Source organism: Rhodamnia argentea, chromosome 2 (assembly GCF_020921035.1).
Source record: "Rhodamnia argentea isolate NSW1041297 chromosome 2, ASM2092103v1, whole genome shotgun sequence".
Taxonomy (NCBI): domain Eukaryota; kingdom Viridiplantae; phylum Streptophyta; class Magnoliopsida; order Myrtales; family Myrtaceae; genus Rhodamnia; species Rhodamnia argentea.
Genome location: NC_063151.1, coordinates 8,727,450 through 8,746,293, shown reverse-complemented (window position 1 = coordinate 8,746,293; position 18,844 = coordinate 8,727,450). Strand labels below are relative to the sequence as shown.

Sequence of the window (18,844 nt, the reverse complement as noted above, 5' to 3'; positions counted from 1 at the left end):
CCACAGCATTCAACAGCAGTAGATATACGACTCCCCCAAAAAAAAAAAAAAAATAGCAGTAGATCGTATTGGCTTCTTTCCCCTGCGGTGTGCACATGATGAATATGGCAAAAGACCAAGCGAGAATCCGAGACTGGACCATCGCGGCGATCTCATGCAATTATTATTATTATTTTTTTTGCCTGGAAACGCGACCTCATGAACTGGGTGCCATCTCGCCCTCACATGCATCGCACATGCATGCCTTGTCCACATGCTCCCACCTCCCTCGACCAATATGCCCCCTCGTATGGAAAACCATCACGTAGATCTGGAGCAAATTTTTTTTTTTTTTGCGTGCGAGTGATCCTGAGCCCAATCTACAAGAGCCATCGATCCTACGGGTCTCGGGGTAGATCTGATCGAACCTTACGGCATAGCCTCGCGCGCGCCCGCTGCGTGCAATGACGAGAGGTGGATTATCTGTACCTTGATGACACGACACGAGGTAATAACATGAATCAATGTCGGTTCGGGCGTGGGTGCGCCCCGTTCGATTGAGCAATACATGTGGCCGGAGTCAATTTCATAAGTAAATCGATTGAGGCGTCCGTCATTCGAGTTAAGAAATACATCGCCCAACTATAACGAACCCGATTCGAGTCATTCGAGGAATTGGTATCCATCTCGATGGGATGGGCATAACTGCTTTATATCCGATGTATTTGGAAGAAGTATGCATCCTCCTCTGTTATTCCCATTTTAATTTTTAACCGCCTCTTTCTCTCTGTTCTCTCTCTCTCCTTTCTTCTCTCACTGCATATAACTGCCATCGGACCAACAAGAACACACGCACCCCACATTTCATCGCCATCAAAGCCCTGCAACCAGAAGGAAAACCAGCTTTCCAGATCCCGATCGATCCACCGCTCCGAAGAGAAGATGAGGGAGATCCTTCACATCCAGGGGGGCCAATGCGGGAACCAGATCGGATCCAAGTTCTGGGAGGTCATCTGCGACGAGCACGGCGTCGACCCCACCGGTAAGTTCACCGGCGACGCCTCCTCCGACCTCCAGCTCGAGCGCATCAACGTCTACTACAACGAGGCCTCCGGCGGCCGCTACGTCCCCCGCGCCGTCCTCATGGACCTCGAGCCCGGCACCATGGACAGCATCCGCTCCGGCCCCTACGGCCAGATCTTCCGCCCCGACAACTTCGTCTTCGGCCAGTCCGGCGCCGGCAACAACTGGGCCAAGGGCCACTACACCGAGGGCGCCGAGCTCATCGACGCCGTCCTCGACGTCGTCCGCAAGGAGGCCGAGAACTGCGACTGCTTGCAAGGTATCTTCTCATTTTGGAGCGTTTATTTCGTCGTCGTCCGTGCATACATCGTTGTTTCCGCGTGTGTTGGTTGAGATCTGATCATCTGATCAACACGAGCATTTCCCGAGATTTGATCTTTGCAATACGCCATTGGAATGGATCTCGCGTTGTGTTCGAATATCTTCATGTGAGTTAAGGAGATGTGTTAACTGCTAAACAACCAACCCATTTGGTGGTCTCTGTCCATCAAAGTCTTTCATTCCATGCGTATTCGTGATTCGATCAACCACGATCCTTCCGTTTGAAAACCCATTTCCTTCACAGTGCATTCTCACTGAAGGATCGAAGCGTTCGCACTATGTTTGTTCTAAATCAGCATGAAGTCTTCCTCGAATAAGCCCACATTCTTTAGATTTCAATTTCGGAGATTGTTAGGATTAATTGCAATATGGCCTGTTAGTGAAAAAGGATAAGACGGGCGATTCGATTGGACAGAAACGGGGAGCGAGACAGCTAATACTTGAGTGATGATAGTAGCAGAGGCGTCGTTGTCAAGCTCTGCAGTCGTTTCAGGAGTCCTGGTGCACCGGAGGCTAGCACCGACATTAGGCCTTAGGCAATAATTGCCCGTCTTTATGGAATGAGACAAACTTTGCTTTCTGGCCTTTCTTTTTAAGCAAGTTTCTTAATACTCATTATGGCAGTTTAATTATTGTCATTTTTTTTTGTCTAATAATTATTATTATTCTTGTCATTTATGCAAAGTAAATAATGGCGATTGGCCTTTGGGCCCCCTGGTGGGGAAAAAAATTGGGAGCTTGTGGGACAAGAACTGATATGGTACTGGGTCGATGATGAGGCTTCTTGGTACATGGTTGGTGGGCCTGTCCTTGTCTCTCCTCTCAAGCTTGTTTGTTCATGCTTTTTTCCATGCCCGAGACTCACATGCACTATAGTAAATCCAGAAAGACAGCTAGTTGTCTCCTCCTAGGGAAGGATGATTGGGATGGCCCATCTTCCTGTTGTGCCGACGAAGATCTGGTTAAGAAGCACTTAGATCAGACGAGGCATGCATATAAAATTCGACTTGTAAAGTTACATATTTGTAATCGTTTAGGCACGGAAATTAAAACCCTTTTTGATCTTTCCGTTTTCCTATCATATGCCTAACTCGTTTGGGACGTTAATGGGCTTCAGTCAACGGCATTCCAGCTTCCAAGACTTTTCTTTCGCTTTGCAAAGATGTTGATGACGACAATACATGATATGGGACAAGCTAATATATGGGCTGAATCTGATTACCAGAAAAATAAAGCAACTGCTCTCTTATGTACTCAAGTTAAAATATGGCATTCCGGTTAGCCTGGCGCCTAGATTTGTAGATTACCATCTAATCAAAATACAGTCTTACGTTATTTGGAGCTACATGTTAGTCCTTAGTGAGCGTTAAGTGTATCGTGATTAGGGAATACAAGACCTGAATTTTGATAGAGCGACCAAGACATATGATTACACCTTGCTCTTTGTGTTGCCTGATGCAAATAGTCTGTCATGGCTATATTTCTCAATAATTCCGTCTTCTAGTTTTTCATGGCTATTTGATGCAGTTGGGATCCGCTGATGGTGCCCCAATTAGCCTCTGTGAAAAAGACATTTCTAAATCTTCTAATTCTTTAGAGTTGCTTTCTTAGAATTTATTTATTCACTGGTGATCTTGATCTGCATGTTTATTTAGTGCTTCTTTCCTCACTCAAATACATTTCTGAATCTTCTAATGTGGTTGTTTTTTGCATACATTAAGTTATGTAAGAATGTAACCCTTTTATCTGTCTAACTTCCACTGGTTTCTTATCCCATTAAGTAGCTGCAGACCATGGTCCATGGTAAGTCAGAATTCACACTAATCCAATCTGTCTTTGAAGCCGGAACTGGCACATTAGATCTCTCTTTTGGTGGATACTACTCGTGATGCTCCAACCCTAGCGGCTGAGTGCAAATGGTGGACTTGTGACACATATACAAAATTCCATACAGAGGGTGGAACTCATTATTTGTTTTTCTTTCTCGACCAGGTTTCCAAGTATGTCACTCTCTAGGAGGAGGCACAGGTTCGGGGATGGGAACTCTCCTGATTTCAAAAGTCCGAGAGGAGTATCCCGACAGGATGATGCTCACATTCTCCGTCTTCCCTTCACCAAAGGTGTCTGACACAGTCGTGGAACCATACAATGCCACCCTCTCTGTGCATCAGTTGGTCGAGAATGCAGATGAATGCATGGTCCTTGACAACGAAGCACTCTATGACATTTGCTTCAGGACCTTAAAGCTTAGCACTCCAAGCTGTGAGTTCCATTTGAATTATCTAACTTTTAAAAATATCGTCTCCTATGATTCTAAAATTTGCTTTCTGAATTCTTTGTCACAGTTGGAGACCTAAACCACTTGATCTCTGCCACCATGAGTGGCGTGACATGCTGCCTGAGGTTCCCTGGCCAGCTGAACTCTGATCTCCGCAAATTGGCAGTGAACTTGATTCCATTCCCGCGCCTTCACTTCTTTATGGTAGGCTTTGCTCCGCTCACATCTCGTGGCTCTCAGCAGTACATCTCCCTCACTGTTCCCGAGCTGACTCAGCAAATGTGGGATGCCAAGAACATGATGTGCGCAGCTGACCCCGCCACGGCCGATACCTCACGGCCTCTGCAATGTTCAGGGGGAAGATGAGCACAAAAGAGGTGGACGAGCAGATGATCAATGTGCAGAACAAGAACTCATCCTACTTCGTGGAGTGGATCCCTAACAATGTGAAGTCCAGCGTGTGCGACATCCCACCAAGGGGTCTGAAGATGGCGTCCACGTTTGTGGGGAACTCCACTTCGATCCAGGAAATGTTCAGGAGAGTGAGTGAGCAATTCACTGCCATGTTCAGGCGCAAGGCGTTTTTGCACTGGTATACTGGTGAAGGCATGGACGAGATGGAGTTCACTGAAGCTGAGAGCAACATGAACGATCTTGTGGCCGAGTATCAACAATATCAGGATGCCACCGCTGAAGATGAGGGAGAGTACGAAGAGGGAGAAGAGGCCTACGAGGGCTGATGTTTCAGAGGTTCGTCAAATCATTTCTACTTGAATTGAGTTTTGTACATGGTTCTATTTCGTTCATTTGCTGCTGTTGCTTATGTCCGTGTCTGTCTAATTTCTTTCGCCATGTTGTTTTCCAAGAATCTGGAGTTCCTGGTTTATCGTTCCATGTTTGTTATCATTCCGGACTAGAAAGGCCGCCAATTGTTCTTGTATTTTCACTTTCAGGGTGATTAAAGCCGAGTATGAGTTAGTTTTGGTGAATCCAGTGTGATGTATGAGTCCCGCTGAAATAATTTTTGATATGGAATTCGGAAAGCAGGTGCTTGTACACATAGGTTTTATGGCCGTTACTAATACTGACTACTGAGTATCCGGAGTCACAGTCAATGCTGCAGAATTTCATTTTAACGCATCCTGAGTATCCGGAGTCAGAGTCGATCCTGCAGAATTTCATTTTAACGCATCCTGAAACCTGTAGTACTCATAATGTTGGCCAAACAGAAACCGTGCTTCTATAACAATCCTCGCTCTGATCTATGATCTTACTGTCTCTGTAACAGAAGTTCACGAACTGGTCAGTAGTTATCACTTCAGATCCTCCCAATACAATACGAACTACATAGCACATAAGCAATAGCTCACTGACTCGAGCTGAAGGGAAGAACTAGTTTTGTCGGAAACCAATATCCTTCAATGCAAATGGAGATCTGTGAACTAAAAACTATCGAGAAACTTCCCAATGAAAGAAAAAACACTGAAGAGCTAGATCTGTCCGAAGTATCCACGGAATCAATAAGGTAATGTCAGATCAAGCTCCATAATAAAAGATGATAAAAGCAGCTAAGACCGAAAGAACTAATTCGCCGTTCTCGGTTTCTTTGTCCTAGAAATAACAAAGTCGTCATCTGAATCGTTGCCACTGCTTCTGTCTTCATCCTTGCGCCTCTTGGGCTGCTTCGACAATACTTTGACATCCGCCGTCTTCTTTTTGGAAGACAACGAAGAGGACAGATCTTTCTTCTTGATGGACATGGTTTGAGAGCTTCTCTGAACTGATACAGCAGATTTTGCTGGGGAACTGAGTTTTTGAGCTTGGCTCTTTCTCTGTTTCTTATCAAAAGCCTTCTTTGCCTCTTCTCTGGGTAGCAACCCAGACTCCATCATCCTGTAATGGCCAGAATTAACTCTTCTGTGAAAATGAACAAGAAAAATTGAAATGTGCAAGCACAGAACATACAATCCTTTTGATACCACGATAAATATGATCCTCTGAATTAAGCTAGACTATCAATGCTTTACTGCATGAACAGTTATGCACTCATGAGCATGAGCATTGACTATCTGCCAGTCAACAACAACATAACCATCCGCAATGCAATATCGTTCCTCCACTGTGCATAACTGGAGGTATGTCATGCCAGAATGTGCAAAATAACTTGTGCTTATTAGAAATATGTAGACTATCAAATACTCAAATAACGTCAGAATATCCAGTATACTTATTATGAGAGCTAACTTCCTCAATTCCTAATGTGCAAAGGGTTACATTGAGCAGGTCTCTGAAAAATCCACCAGCAAAGGTACCATTAGTTCATCAAGAAACAATCACCGTAATCCCTATCGACATGGGTATCACAAGGAAATTTACACTAAAATAGCCACTGATGCTCTCATCACAGCCCTCTAATTATAACTAACTGAGTTTCTCTTCTTACAGAAATACAACTAATCAAGGCCATTTCCTCATTTTCCAGGTCCTCGTTGAAGGCCTGCAACTTTGCGTAGCCAGAATAAACAGAATAGGCATGATCTTTCAAACAGGATAAACAGAATTGGCCAGTACCACATTACTGCAAAATCCAATTGATGTTTCCCATTGGCAATTCTCTCTTGTCAATTAGAATCATACTCCAAAAGCACAGTTACTTTGATTACACAATCAAGGAGCCACAAATATGGACTAGCTACCCTAACTTTCCAATCACATTCAACTCTATTTTAGTACATCCATAAAAACACATGGAATAGATATTCACCAGAATTGCGCCATCTCACTGCGGGGTATTTGCTTGTGCAGCGACTCATAGAAAATCCTCAAGGGGTCTCTCTGCAAATCCAGATAACAATGTGAATTACTACCAATAGCTGGGAAAATCTACAGTTAATTTCATCCCACAATATGAAAGAGATGCATAAGGACAAAGCAGCTATACTTCTTCAGGAGGATCGCGCTTCTGGCCAGGCAAATCGTAAACCTTCTTCTCCCTCTTCTTCGGAGTTTCCTGCTTCGATCCACCCGTGCTTTTCTTCCGCTTTAATTCAACTTTAACTGTCTTAATATTCTCTTGCTTGACTTTCTTCTTCACATTCACTTCCTTCAACCAAAAGAAACACAACGAACTACTAAACCGATCCAACATTAACCTTCCATCAGAACCTCACTATAGCACAGAAGCGAGACCAACTTATCATCTTTTTCACTCCTCATTCCATTGCATTGATTCAGCAAACTAACCCATAAAAAAGACCATCTTTTGAGACCAACCCTGAACCCCAGAACAAACACATACCTTATCAAGCTTGACACTGGCCAACTTCCTCGAAATGGGCTTGTCATCATCGTCGTCTTCCTCCACCTTCTCTGCCTTCTTCACCTTAACCACCCTAGACCCAGGACCCGAGGCCGAGACCGAACCGGATTTCAGGGGCTTCTTCTTGTCGGACCCGTCGTTGGAGCCACCGGCCTCCTCCTTCTGCACCTTCACTTCCTTGGGGCGAGGCTTGGAAGAAGAGGCGAGAGAGGCATTGAGGGCTTTGTTCTTCCTGTCCTTGAGGATGGAGCCCAAGCTCATCCCGTCCTCGTCCTCGTCCTTCACCGACTGGGTCGCCGTCGCCGCCGTCTTCGCGTCCTCTGACGGCATCTTTTCTCCCTTTTAACGTGATTTTCTGTTTCGCGGTGGACGAACGAGGCAAATCAAAGAGGGCTCCTTTCTCTTTCCTAAGACCGCTTTTTGCTAAGAAGGATGCGGTGAGCTTCGAAGCGAGAGTGAGGGAACTCCGACAAGGAGTGCCGAACGCCAAATACGATACCGTTTTTGCCGATGCTCTTCTATTTCTACCCCGTTCGTACGAAGTTGAAGTTCTCTAATTCATTTTGTTGGAAGTCCTGTAATCCATGTTTTATTAGGTTATAAAATAGATTTACGAGGATTTTCAATTAGATTGGACCATAAAGTGTGCCCTGAACAAGTTGGGCCTGTCTCCGACCCCAAAAAATAAAGTTTGGCCTGTCCAATGGGCCTGACCACCATGTTAGCTTGGGCCCATTCATCTCTCTCTTTTCGTATATTGATTCAATGTGTAATGTCGTTCTCTTATTTTATTTCGTTCAAGGTTATACTCGATGGTTTCATATTTGCTCATTTTTTTTCAATTATGTTCCTATCTTTTTATGGGTTTTATTTACATTTATAGGTATTATTTACTAAAAATTAAAATTTCGCCTCCGGTTTGCCATAACTGTCATTGCAATTTATTGACCTAATATAAAAAAATAAAAAACCTAATTTTAGCTCCAATTTTAATGTTATCCTAAAATATAAAATCCTCAACTTTTACTTGAGTCTTGTTTCTTCCATTATTACTATTTCGTCTAAAATCGTCCTAATGATTCTACATAGTATTTTCACGTCATATGTCTATAAAGTTAGATATGATTTATACTTATTGCAAAAATTGTTTTTTTTTTCCTCTAGATTCTCCATAAAGTGGGCTATGACCTAAACGCTACCTAAGCAGTTAGGAAATTTTACCATCAAGCATTTTCAAGAAAATTTTCCAAACAATCCTAAACCTATTGTACGCCGGCCAATTTAATATTAAACCTTTCAATTATGCCTAATTTGGTCATAAACATTTTGACAATTTTGACCAATTTATTTTCAATTGTGTCAATTTAGTTCTAAACCTTTTAATGATTTGTCAATTTAGTCTTAAACTTTTTGACAAATTGTTCAATTATCCAAATAATATGTTTAGGACTAAATTGGTCGATTATCAAAAGGTTTAGGACTAAATTGACATAATTGAAATATTTAGGAGGGAATTGGCCATATAGGTTTAGATTGTGTTTAGTCGTTCAAATTTCTAATCAAGATAGGACATGATAAGAAATTCAAGGATCTTGTCATATCCTATCTACTGTTTGGTGAACTATGAATTTAAAGTCGGATAAGTAGAGGCATGACGAGACCGAGATCGACTCTATTTTGTTAAAAAATCAAGATTCTTTAGAAATTATTTAATGATGAGTTCTAATGAGTGAGTTATTGTTGAGTATATGATTGTGTCATTTGAATTCGGGGACAACATTGACGGAGCAAACCCCGTAGAATTAGGGGTTTTGATTTAGAGTCGAATCCTTTGAGAATGACCTATCGCCTTCGCTCGTTGACTTGTCGAGTGAGTGAATAATTGCTGGACAATCTCATTATTCGGTCTCTTTTCACAAGTGGAAGATGTACTCATGTAGGTCATCCAAGAGCGCCCTTTCGATTGTTGAGATCTCATTTGAAAGTCGATGATCAACCTCAAGTTCTTCATAACATGTTGAGACCCCTTTTCAAATTTTGAAAATGTTCAAGCGGTTAAAGAACGAGAGATGTAATCTCATATCACGCTAAACAATCAATTAAAGAACAAAGTCGTAGATATACCCAACTTTGTAGATGGAGACCCTAGCCTGGTGGCTCCGAAGAAGCAACCACACTTGATAGTCGCTGCCACCGAAGAGGCAGCCTGAGGTAGCAAAGAGGCGGCCCGACACAAAGAAGATGCGGTGGTTGTGAAAGAAACTCAATTCTCTTTGTATTTGTTCTCTTGAGAAATTCTATCATAATCTATCTCACCTCCTCTCCTAGGATTTTTTTTTTACCCTAGCTATATCCCCATATATCCCCCATTTATCCTATCTTGGACAACCGCCAAACATACGATAAGATAAAACATATCATTTCCTAACTTATATCCCGATGATCAAACGCAGACTAGGGCTTTTTGGACAATTATCCTAGTATTTTTCTACCAAACTAAAATATCAAGAGAAAATTTTAAAAAAGGGCTAAAGTGCATTCATTTTCTCAAATTAGGATTTGAAGTTGACTTTGTTACAAATAAGAGTTTGAAATGGACATTGTTTCGGGGCATGAAGTGACCTTATCAGTATCAAAAATGGGCCTAACTCACCAAGAGTAGGGGCATTTTAGTCATTTAGTATTTTACATATTTTTTCTTTGTTTTTTTTTAGCTTTCCAAAATTAAAAAAAAAAAAAAAGAGGCGGCGCTAGAGGGGGGCTCCATTGCCCTATCTTCGATGGGGTAATGGTCATGGCCAATGAGGTTGCTAGCGCCTTGGCGAGGGGCGGAGACCCTTGCCGGGTCCGGGGAACGGCGGAGAGCCCACCGGTCCTCGCTCCGGGTCGGAGGGGTTGCCGGTGATCCCACCGACTATGGTCGTCGCCATAGGTGGGAAGGCTCCTACCTGTATATCTTTTTTTTTTTTTTCACCTTTGATTTTTTTAGTTTTTAATATAATTTAACTAAAATTTAGGTTTAAATTATGTTTTGATAGAAATGCCTTTAATTGGCCGGAATATTTGGCCGGCTAACGTACTAAGTCAGGCCCTTATTTGAAAGGCTAGAATATTTAGCCGGCCGACCGATAGGGGTGAGCAAATCGGACCGCCCGAACCGGGAACCGCCCGGACCGGACTAGACCGATGGTCCGATTCTCGATTTTAAATGAGCTGGTCCGGTTCCCGGTTCTTCATATTGGAACCGGTGGTCGGATGGTCCGCTTCCCGGTTTCGGGGACGTAGAACCGGACCGGACCGGACCGCCCGGACTCGACCGGTCAAACTTAAAAAAAAATAACCAAAATTGTTTATTGTTTAGGGTTTGCTCACCCTTTGTGCCTCTTCAGCCTTCACGTCTCAAGCATCTCGGCGTGCGCCTCTTGCTCATCGCCTCCGGCCTCGCTCGCATCGCCGCTCATTGCCTCCCGCCTCGCTCACGTCGCTCGGTCCCCTCTCGTGCTTGCGCCTCTCACTCAACCCCTCTCTCGACTCGATCGGCCCCTCTCTCTTGCGAACATCCCTTCTCTCGGTCGACACCTACCGCTCGGAATCTCGGCTTAACTCGGGACTTTCGCCTCCCTCACTCACTTTGTTTTTAGCCGATCGTAACCACAATCGCATCTCATCAAGGTAAGTACTCCATGCTTTCTGTTTTTAGACATTCCAGAGTTCACGGGCATCTCGTATCGTTTGATTCCTCCGTTGTCTTTTGCACAAGTATAGCTTAAACCGTGCCCTTCTAATTTGGGTCACTATTCGGGATAGCTATATGAGAAATTGTCGGGTCGATTGACTTAGTGGTTAGATATGTCATTTGCTGGGCATTGTTTTGCTCACCCTTTGCTTAATATTTCAGATTTTTAGTTATGATGTCGTGAGTAGTGAATGGTCGAATGGAGTATTGGGCAATCCTCGTAATGCCTTATTGAGGCATTGCTTTCTTAGGCCTTTTGCGACAGTTCATGTGCTTATCTTGTTAGGATTACAAATATAATTGGGAGAAAACAGTGTAGATGTTGCTACGTGATTTGCTTTTACCGGGTTTTGTTCTTTGTCAATTTGTTGCTGTTGCTAATTGAACTATATTTCTTGACAAATGTCCACCAAGCGAAGATTAAGATGAATTAACAAGCGAAGGCATTATTAGGTGGGACACCTTAAGCACTAATGTCGACTGTTATATGATGACTTACCGTATGTCCTTGTCGGATTATTGTCATGATCCGTTGTGATTACTCGAATTTCTGTTGTTCTTTGCTTTAGTTTGTATTTGCCATCCACACAATTAAGTCAAATTGATGGAAGTTCACCAAATGGCCATTTTACATAACATACGGGAAGTCAAGCAGCTAGAACTAGAAGTTCACCCTTAGCTTTTATAACTTATAATCTCTTTGATTCAAGTGATTTACTTACATGTCAATGGAAGTGGACAAATCCATTGATGAGATGACTTCGCCAATGGACTCACTCGCACACGAAGGTGAAGAAGTCTTCGAAGAGGAAGTCGACACAAATAAGGTATCTCATGATTACCCCATTACCACTTCTACTGGTAAACGAAAGTCATCAACAACCCAATGTCATTTTCGTAAAGGCAATGAAGATAAGAATGGGAAAATTGAGGTGTTTTGCAAATATTGTAAGGCAAGGTGTTAGTATTGTGTTAATAATGGTACTTCTGCTATGTTGAAGCACTTGAGAAGGTGCAATAAATATCCTCGCAATATAGATAAGAAGGAAAAATTGTTTGTCCCACGTAGAGTGGATATGACTCAAATGACTAAGGGGAATACTAGTATTGGTAGTGCTAACGTCTTATCGACATGGGAGTTTGATCGGGAACGTTGTAGGCAATTGTTTGTTCGGATGATTATAGTGGATGAACAACCTTTTTTGTTGGTTGAACGTGTCGGATTTCGTGATTTTATCAACTAGCTACAACCTCTTTTCAATCCCATATCAAGATTTACAGTGGCTAGAGATTGCATAAAGTTGTATCTTGTTGAAAGAATAAGTTTGAAGAATTTTTTTTGCAAGCTTAAGTCTAGGGTTGCGCTCACGACCGATACATGGAGCTCTACTCAGAACTTGAACTATTTATGTCTCACTGCACATTTTATTGATGATGATTGGAAATTGCACAAAAGGATCATCAATTTTGTGATGATGTCTAGTCACAAGGGCAAAGAAATTGGGAAAATGATTGAGAAATGCATCTATGAGTGGGGAATAGAGAAACATGTGTCCACAAACATTGTGGATAATGTTAGTTCGAATGATGTAGCCATTAAGTTTTTGAAAGCTAAGTTTTTAAAAGATAAGCTATTGATCTTAGATGGTGAAGCTTTACACATGAGGTGCATGGCTCATATTTTAAACTTGATTGTAAGGGATGGATTGCATGAGGTACATGATTCTATTACATGTATTTGAAATGTTGTTAGATATGTTAGGGGTTCTCCCATGAGAGATAAATCATTTCAAACTTGTATTGAGAGTGCAAGGATTACTTATAAGGGCTCAAGTTGTCTTGATGTGTCTACTAAGTGGAACTCCACTTACCTCATGTTAGACACTGCCTTAAAGCTAAGAAAGGCTTTTGAAAGGCTGGAAGAAGATGATCCTTTTTTCTCACCTGAGCTTGAAGATGAAATTTCTAAACAGGTAGATTGGGAAAATGCGAGAGTTCTTATCATATTTTTGAAGAAGTTATATGATTCCACCAACAAGATGTCCGGGACATTGTATATCACTTCAAATAATTATTTTGACGAGATAGGTGGTTTATATAAAACTCCGAAACAAGCGGAGAATGCTTTAGATCCTAGAGTGAAATCTATGGGGGTGAAGATGAAGGAAAAATTTGACAAATATTATGGGAGTTTTGAAAAAGTGAACATCATGGTTTTGATTGCGGTGATATTGAATCCAAGAAAAAAGATGAAATATGTGTGATATTGCTATAAACTAATCTATGATGATGATGATGAGATAGTAAATGAGAGGTGTGATTATGTGAGGACTTACTTGGAACGCTTGTTTAATTTTTATGAGAAGTCTTGTGGTTCCGGACCTTCCGGTGACAAACATTTGGGTGGTCAACTTCTCATTGATGGTAGTGGTAGTTCGAATCGTGATGGCCATGAGAAAGGTCACAAAGATGAGGTTGGTTTCATTGCGGGTTTTGATGTGAGTTTCAATGGGGACAAGGTGTTCGAATACTTTATGGATGAGGAGAAAAAAGTGGCCGAGGGCAATTTATCCGAGATCGAAAAGTATCTTCAAGGCCCATGTGAAGAAGGTCGTGCTCTTGACATTTTGATGTGGTGGAATACTGCTGGCCAAAAGTTTAAAATCCTCTCTTTGATGGCTCTGGATATCTTGGCTATTCCTGTAATAAATGTTGCTTCGAGTCCACTTTCAAGCACATCCGGTCGCGTGCTTGATGGCTATCGAAGTTATTTAACCCCTAGAGTGGTGGAAGCTTTGATTTGCGCTCAAGATTGGTTGAGAGTGATTAACAAGCCGCTTAATGTTGAAGAGTGCATCGAGAATGTAGAGAAGTTCGAGTCGGGTAAGTCGTGGATATATCTTTTTTTTTATATCTTGTATTTCTTTCGTACATCTAACAAGTGAATGCTTTAATTAATATCTTGCTTTTTTTAGCTATGGATGATGCTCATTCGGAGTTTACCAATAAATAGAGTTTATAAGTCGGTGGAAGGAATATATATGGTGAGATTTTTCATTCATTATTTGAGCTCGATTTCCATTAATTCTATTTCTAGTTCAAAACTATTGTTCGTTGCTTATATATACTTTTTGCAAGTTGCCCGCACTTTTGCTTCATCCATCAAATATCAAGAAAGGACTTGAAGTCAAGAAATCTTCTCCTTTTTCTATTTCACTATCATTTCGGTTAATGTCCAGTGATCATATTTTTTCCCCCCTTTGGTTGTGCTTTCAATGTGCTATTGATGATCATATGAGGATACATTGAATTGTTGTTGAATTTTAAAGCTTGGACCGTGGGCAACCTCTTTAAAAATGCAGCTACTACATATGTTTTCATTCAATGTATGTGCATTCAGGTCTTCGATGCTTTCCATGTCAAATATGTATCCACTATACTAAGAGGTAGGTCCATTGACAGTATGGAAGTTTTTGCTTATTGGTCCTTGGAACCGATCGAGAACCGGACCGGATCGATGGTGCGGTCCGCCCCGTTCCCAATTCTTAGGGTGGCCGGTTCGATTCTCGATTTTTGAGAAGAACCGGACCGAATCGGGAACCGATCACCCCTACCAACCGGTGAGGTTAGGCCCTTATTCAAAATAAGCATGGCCACTACAAGCCCTTGTTTGAGACAAAAAGTGCACTTTGAGCCCTTACTTGAAATAATGATTACTTTATGTTCTTATTTGAGAAAATGAAAATATTTGGGGCCGTTATTTGAAATTTTCCCGGACATCCATGTTTTGGCAGAATAAAATCAAAGGGATGAAAAAATGAAGTAAAAGCTTTAGTTTTTTCCTTGTCTGCTATGGATTTTTCTGTTCACAGTTTATCTTTTACATCCTCAATAAATTGTAAAGCTGACAAATTTTGAATTGGGTCGTGAGGATTCTATAATTTGATGCAGGAAAAGGCACATCAGCACCACACCTCAAAGTCATCGCTCACGAGAAAGATACCTTCGTAATCTAACCAAAAACAGCTACTGCTTGCCGACAAACACATTGCTTTTTCTACGGTTCCAAACCGCGCCCAATGCGGTGGTATGCCCCTTAGGGCCTTAGCTTCATTTGAGGTTGGTAGTGACAAAGGGACAAAACACTCGGGAGATCATGCCAAACCATTCATCGGACAAACCGAGATAATCCCATCTGGGTTCGCCTTCCCTCTCCATATCAGCACAAAGACGTAATGGAAATCTGGGCCATCGCCTGTAGAACGCTGTTCATGGAATAGGCAAGTTCCTTTTCATTCTCTTGATGCCTCCCAGCTCTGTTCCTTAGCTTTTTTCTGGGCGATCAACTGTTGAAAGGGCGATTCTTGTTGGTTCCTCCGTTGGTTCGAATCGGGTACATAACGCGCTCATGTTTAAGTAATCCATTCTATGCAGTAGTCATGTCTAGTAGGCACGGAGAGATTGGTAGTTGAAATTTAACAATCATTTCAATCTGTTGCTGCTAAATCGCCTAGCAGCATTTGATTGCTGTTTTCTGCTGCGTAAATGGTGTGTAGAGTTCCAACTAATCAGTGTCGATAGTGCATGAATTATGATTTGGGGATTCCGCTTAATGTTCGAAGGAGATAACTCCACCACATTGACTGTGAAGTTGCTTGTTGCGTGTGGATGAATGCAGGTTTTAGAAGCCTTGAGGTGTTTCTTGATCGAGAGAAATCGAGGATGTCTTCAATTGCCACGGACATGTCGCTGAATGGAAGCATGAGAGGTCACGACACCGCCAACTCAATCTTTGAGATCGACGACTCCGATATTCTGAAGTTAATGGACAGGCCAAGGCCGCTAAACATAGAGAGAAACAGATCGTTCGACGAGAAGTCTTACTGTGAGATGTCCATCACTTTATCGCCTCGGCTTTCTTATAGGGTGGCTGACAACTTTCGCCTTGTAGACCATCTTGAGTATGTGTACTCTCCAGGAAGAAGGTCGGGCTTTCACACACCAAGATCCGAGAGTTACTACGAGGCGCACCCTATGATTGCTGATGCGTGGGAAGCCCTGGGAAGGTCTATGGTTCTCTACCGGGGGCAACCTGTTGGGACTATCGCCGCTCTGGATCATTCTGTAGAAGAACTGAACTATGATCAGGTGAATGTGCTCTTCTCTGTTCTTAAATTGTCGGTTTCACAAGGAAGTCACAACTACAATATCAGTGGAGTTCTAATGTGGATCCACAATTCATATTCATAATCTCATCTGTCATAATATTTTAAGTACGTGATGTTATCAGCAAAAAGTTGCAGATTGTGGGCGTATGGCCTATTGACATGTCCTTACTTTGTCTCAGTGTTTTGAACACTATAAAAGCAGTATGAATTTGTATTACATTGACTTGTTCGACCTCGATACCTGATCCCGCCTGTCAGTTCCTTATGCTTAAGCCTCCCTTAGAATGTGAGTGAAAATAATATGGCGTTCGTCTACTTGGCAGGTCTTTGTTAGAGACTTTTTCCCGAGCGCATTGGCGTTTCTGATGAATGGCGAGACGGAAATAGTGAAGAATTTCCTTCTCAAAACCCTTCTCCTCCAATCACGAGAGAAGATGGTGGACCAGTTCAAGCTAGGAGAAGGGGTGATGCCTGCGAGCTTCAAGGTGATCCATCACCCGGCAAGGAATTCCGAGACCTTGACTGCAGACTTTGGCGAGACCGCAATAGGGAGAGTAGCCCCAGTGGACTCAGGATTCTGGTGGATCATATTGCTCCGTGCGTATACCAAGTCCACAGGCGATTCATCCTTGGCAGAATTGCCCGAGTGCCAAAGGGGCATGCGCCTTATCCTGAGCTTATGCCTCTCGGAAGGCTTTGACACGTTCCCGACGCTGCTCTGTGCAGACGGATGCTGCATGATTGACAGGAGAATGGTTGGTTTCTTGCATTTTCCCTTTGCTCAAATGAGGTTATCTTTACTAATAGCTAGTATGTTTGTTGAAGACACGTAATGTTGGATAGTCCTTATTATGACCCGATCTTTCTCATTCTTTCTCTGCAATGTTAGGGTGTATACGGGTATCCGATCGAAATCCAGGCCCTCTTTTTTATGGCGCTCCGATGTGCCCTGGTCTTGCTTAAGCAAGACAGCGAGGGCAAGGACTTCATGGAGCGGATTGTGCAGCGCCTCCACGCATTGAGTTACCACATGAGGAACTATTTCTGGCTGGACCTGAAGCAGCTCAATGACATATACCGGTACAAGACCGAGGAGTATTCTCACACGGCAGTCAACAAGTTCAACGTGATGCCCGATTCTCTTCCTGATTGGGTGTTTGATTTCATGCCAAGACGCGGCGGTTACTTTGTCGGGAACGTGAGCCCAGCGAAGATGGATTTCCGGTGGTTCTGTTTGGGCAACTGCGTGGCCATTCTGTCGTCTCTGGCGACCCCTGAACAGTCTGTAGCCATAATGGATCTGATAGAAGAACGCTGGGAAGAGCTGGTCGGCGAGATGCCGCTGAAGATATGCTATCCGGCGATAGAAAACCACGAATGGAAGATCGTCACAGGATGCGACCCGAAGAATACTCGGTGGAGCTATCACAATGGAGGGTCTTGGCCAGGTGAGTATGCTCATAGTTTCTCTAATGCCCAAAGACTACAAAATAGCACTAGAATGGAGGGAAAAGACCACATGGACGCTTTTAACAAACTAACCTTCTTTCGCAACACCCATGTGACTAGCGACAAACAAAACTCATCAGCTATTTCTTGACCTTCTCAATTGGGTTTTTTTTTTTTTTTTTTTTTTTCCTGATGGGCTGGTGCAGTGCTTCTCTGGCTCCTCACGGCGGCCTGCATCAAGACGGGGCGCCCACTAATAGCGAGGCGCGCCATCAAGCTCATCGAGAGCCGGTTATCAAAGGACCACTGGCCCGAGTACTATGACGGGAAGCTCGGCAGGTACGTTGGGAAGCAGGCTCGGAAATTCCAGACCTGGTCCATCGCCGGTTACTTGGTGGCCAAGATGCTGTTTGAGGACCCGTCTCACTTGGGTATGGTCTCGCTCGAGGAAGACAGACAGATGAAGCCCCTAATAAAAAGATCTGCTTCTTGGACCTGTTAACCACATATAAATGTTCCCTCCCAAAAGTCTAGGAGCTTTATAATACAGCTTATTCACAGTATGAATTCATGAACATTTTTGAAGATCGATGCGACAAGTAAGTTGGTTTGGCGACAATAACGGAGATGAGTTACTTTACCATATGTGAATGCTATCACATGAACGGACCAGTTCTGTGTTAATCTGTTTCTCCTCGTTCACAGGATCACTGCATCGCCACGAGCACTGTCTGAAGCAAGTTGCTGAGGTTTTTGCCTTCAATCAGTAATGAGAAAAAAGCTTTCGGGGTCCGGTTTAGGAAATAATTTCGTTGCAAATCTTCGAGTTATCGCCTCACCTAGGGTTGCAAGAATGTGAGAGGAGGATCCAACATGACGCAACAGATCTAAGACACGATTTGAATTGAGTTGGCCAAAATTTCAATGGCTCTTGCGAAAATCTGCAGTTCAGACGGTGTCCATGTAACCAGGCTGAGGAATGCTATTTACAATGATACTAGTTTTTACATATTTGAGACATGGAGATTTGAATATGGTCTTCTCACTTAAATGGCCATTTGCAATCTACTACATGATTCAATAGAGCGATTATGACACAAATGGTCCCTCAATTATGACCTAATGCGCTTCCTAAATTTTAACTCAATGTGCAATGTCCGTGAACTTTTTTTTTTTTTCATTATGGTCCCTCAATTCTTGGTACATATTCAATTTGGTCATTGAATCATATGAAAACGTTCAATATTATCCATCAATTAATTCAAGCTTAATGGACAGTATTGAACATTTTCATTTAGATTAGGACCGAATTGCACATATGCCAAAACCCAAGGACTATATTGAACAAAGTAAAAGTTTAGGGACGATCTTGCATATTAGCTAAAGCTCATGAACCGTTCTAAACAAATTTAAAATGTAGATGACACATTGCACGTTTAGCCAATTTTCAAGATCCATTTTGCTCGTTCACCCCCTAACTTAGCATTTCATGGGTCATTTGACATTACTAC

At 42.6% G+C, this 18,844-nt stretch overlaps 2 protein-coding genes and 1 pseudogene across 5 annotated transcripts; 2 read left to right on the top strand and 1 right to left on the bottom strand.

Annotated features, from left to right (window-relative positions):
• Positions 1-671: 671 nt before the first annotated feature.
• On the top strand, positions 672-4,698 carry LOC115738774 (annotated as a pseudogene).
• Positions 4,699-5,057: 359 nt separating this feature from the next.
• On the bottom strand, positions 5,058-7,484 carry LOC115738775 (protein IWS1 homolog A). 2 transcript variants are annotated; one of them, XM_048274123.1, is made up of 5 exons: positions 7,425-7,484; positions 6,960-7,375; positions 6,603-6,764; positions 6,426-6,496; positions 5,058-5,554 (listed from the first exon to the last, which is right to left on the bottom strand). In XM_048274123.1, exons 2-5 carry the CDS (start codon positions 7,308-7,310, stop codon positions 5,245-5,247), a joined length of 894 nt encoding a protein of 297 aa, XP_048130080.1. In that variant the 5' UTR covers positions 7,311-7,375; positions 7,425-7,484; the 3' UTR covers positions 5,058-5,244. The 2 variants fall into 2 exon arrangements, with proteins under 2 accessions (XP_048130080.1, XP_030527366.1); XM_030671506.2 differs by lacking the exon at positions 7,425-7,484 and having other exon boundaries at positions 6,960-7,412.
• A 7,286-nt stretch (positions 7,485-14,770) lies between these two features.
• Positions 14,771-18,359, top strand: LOC115738773 (probable alkaline/neutral invertase B). 3 transcript variants are annotated; one of them, XR_007197567.1, is made up of 6 exons: positions 14,772-15,109; positions 15,395-15,864; positions 16,208-16,639; positions 16,774-17,332; positions 17,540-17,932; positions 18,039-18,359. XR_007197567.1 is itself a non-coding variant. In XM_030671504.2 (5 exons), the coding sequence occupies exons 2-5, from the start codon at positions 15,439-15,441 to the stop codon at positions 17,833-17,835; spliced, it is 1,713 nt and encodes a 570-aa protein (XP_030527364.2). In that variant the 5' UTR covers positions 14,771-14,996; positions 15,395-15,438; the 3' UTR covers positions 17,836-18,359. The 3 variants fall into 3 exon arrangements, 2 of the variants coding, with proteins under 2 accessions (XP_030527364.2, XP_030527362.2); XM_030671504.2 differs by having other exon boundaries at positions 14,771-14,996; positions 17,540-18,359; XM_030671502.2 differs by having other exon boundaries at positions 17,540-18,359.
• Positions 18,360-18,844: the final 485 nt, after the last annotated feature.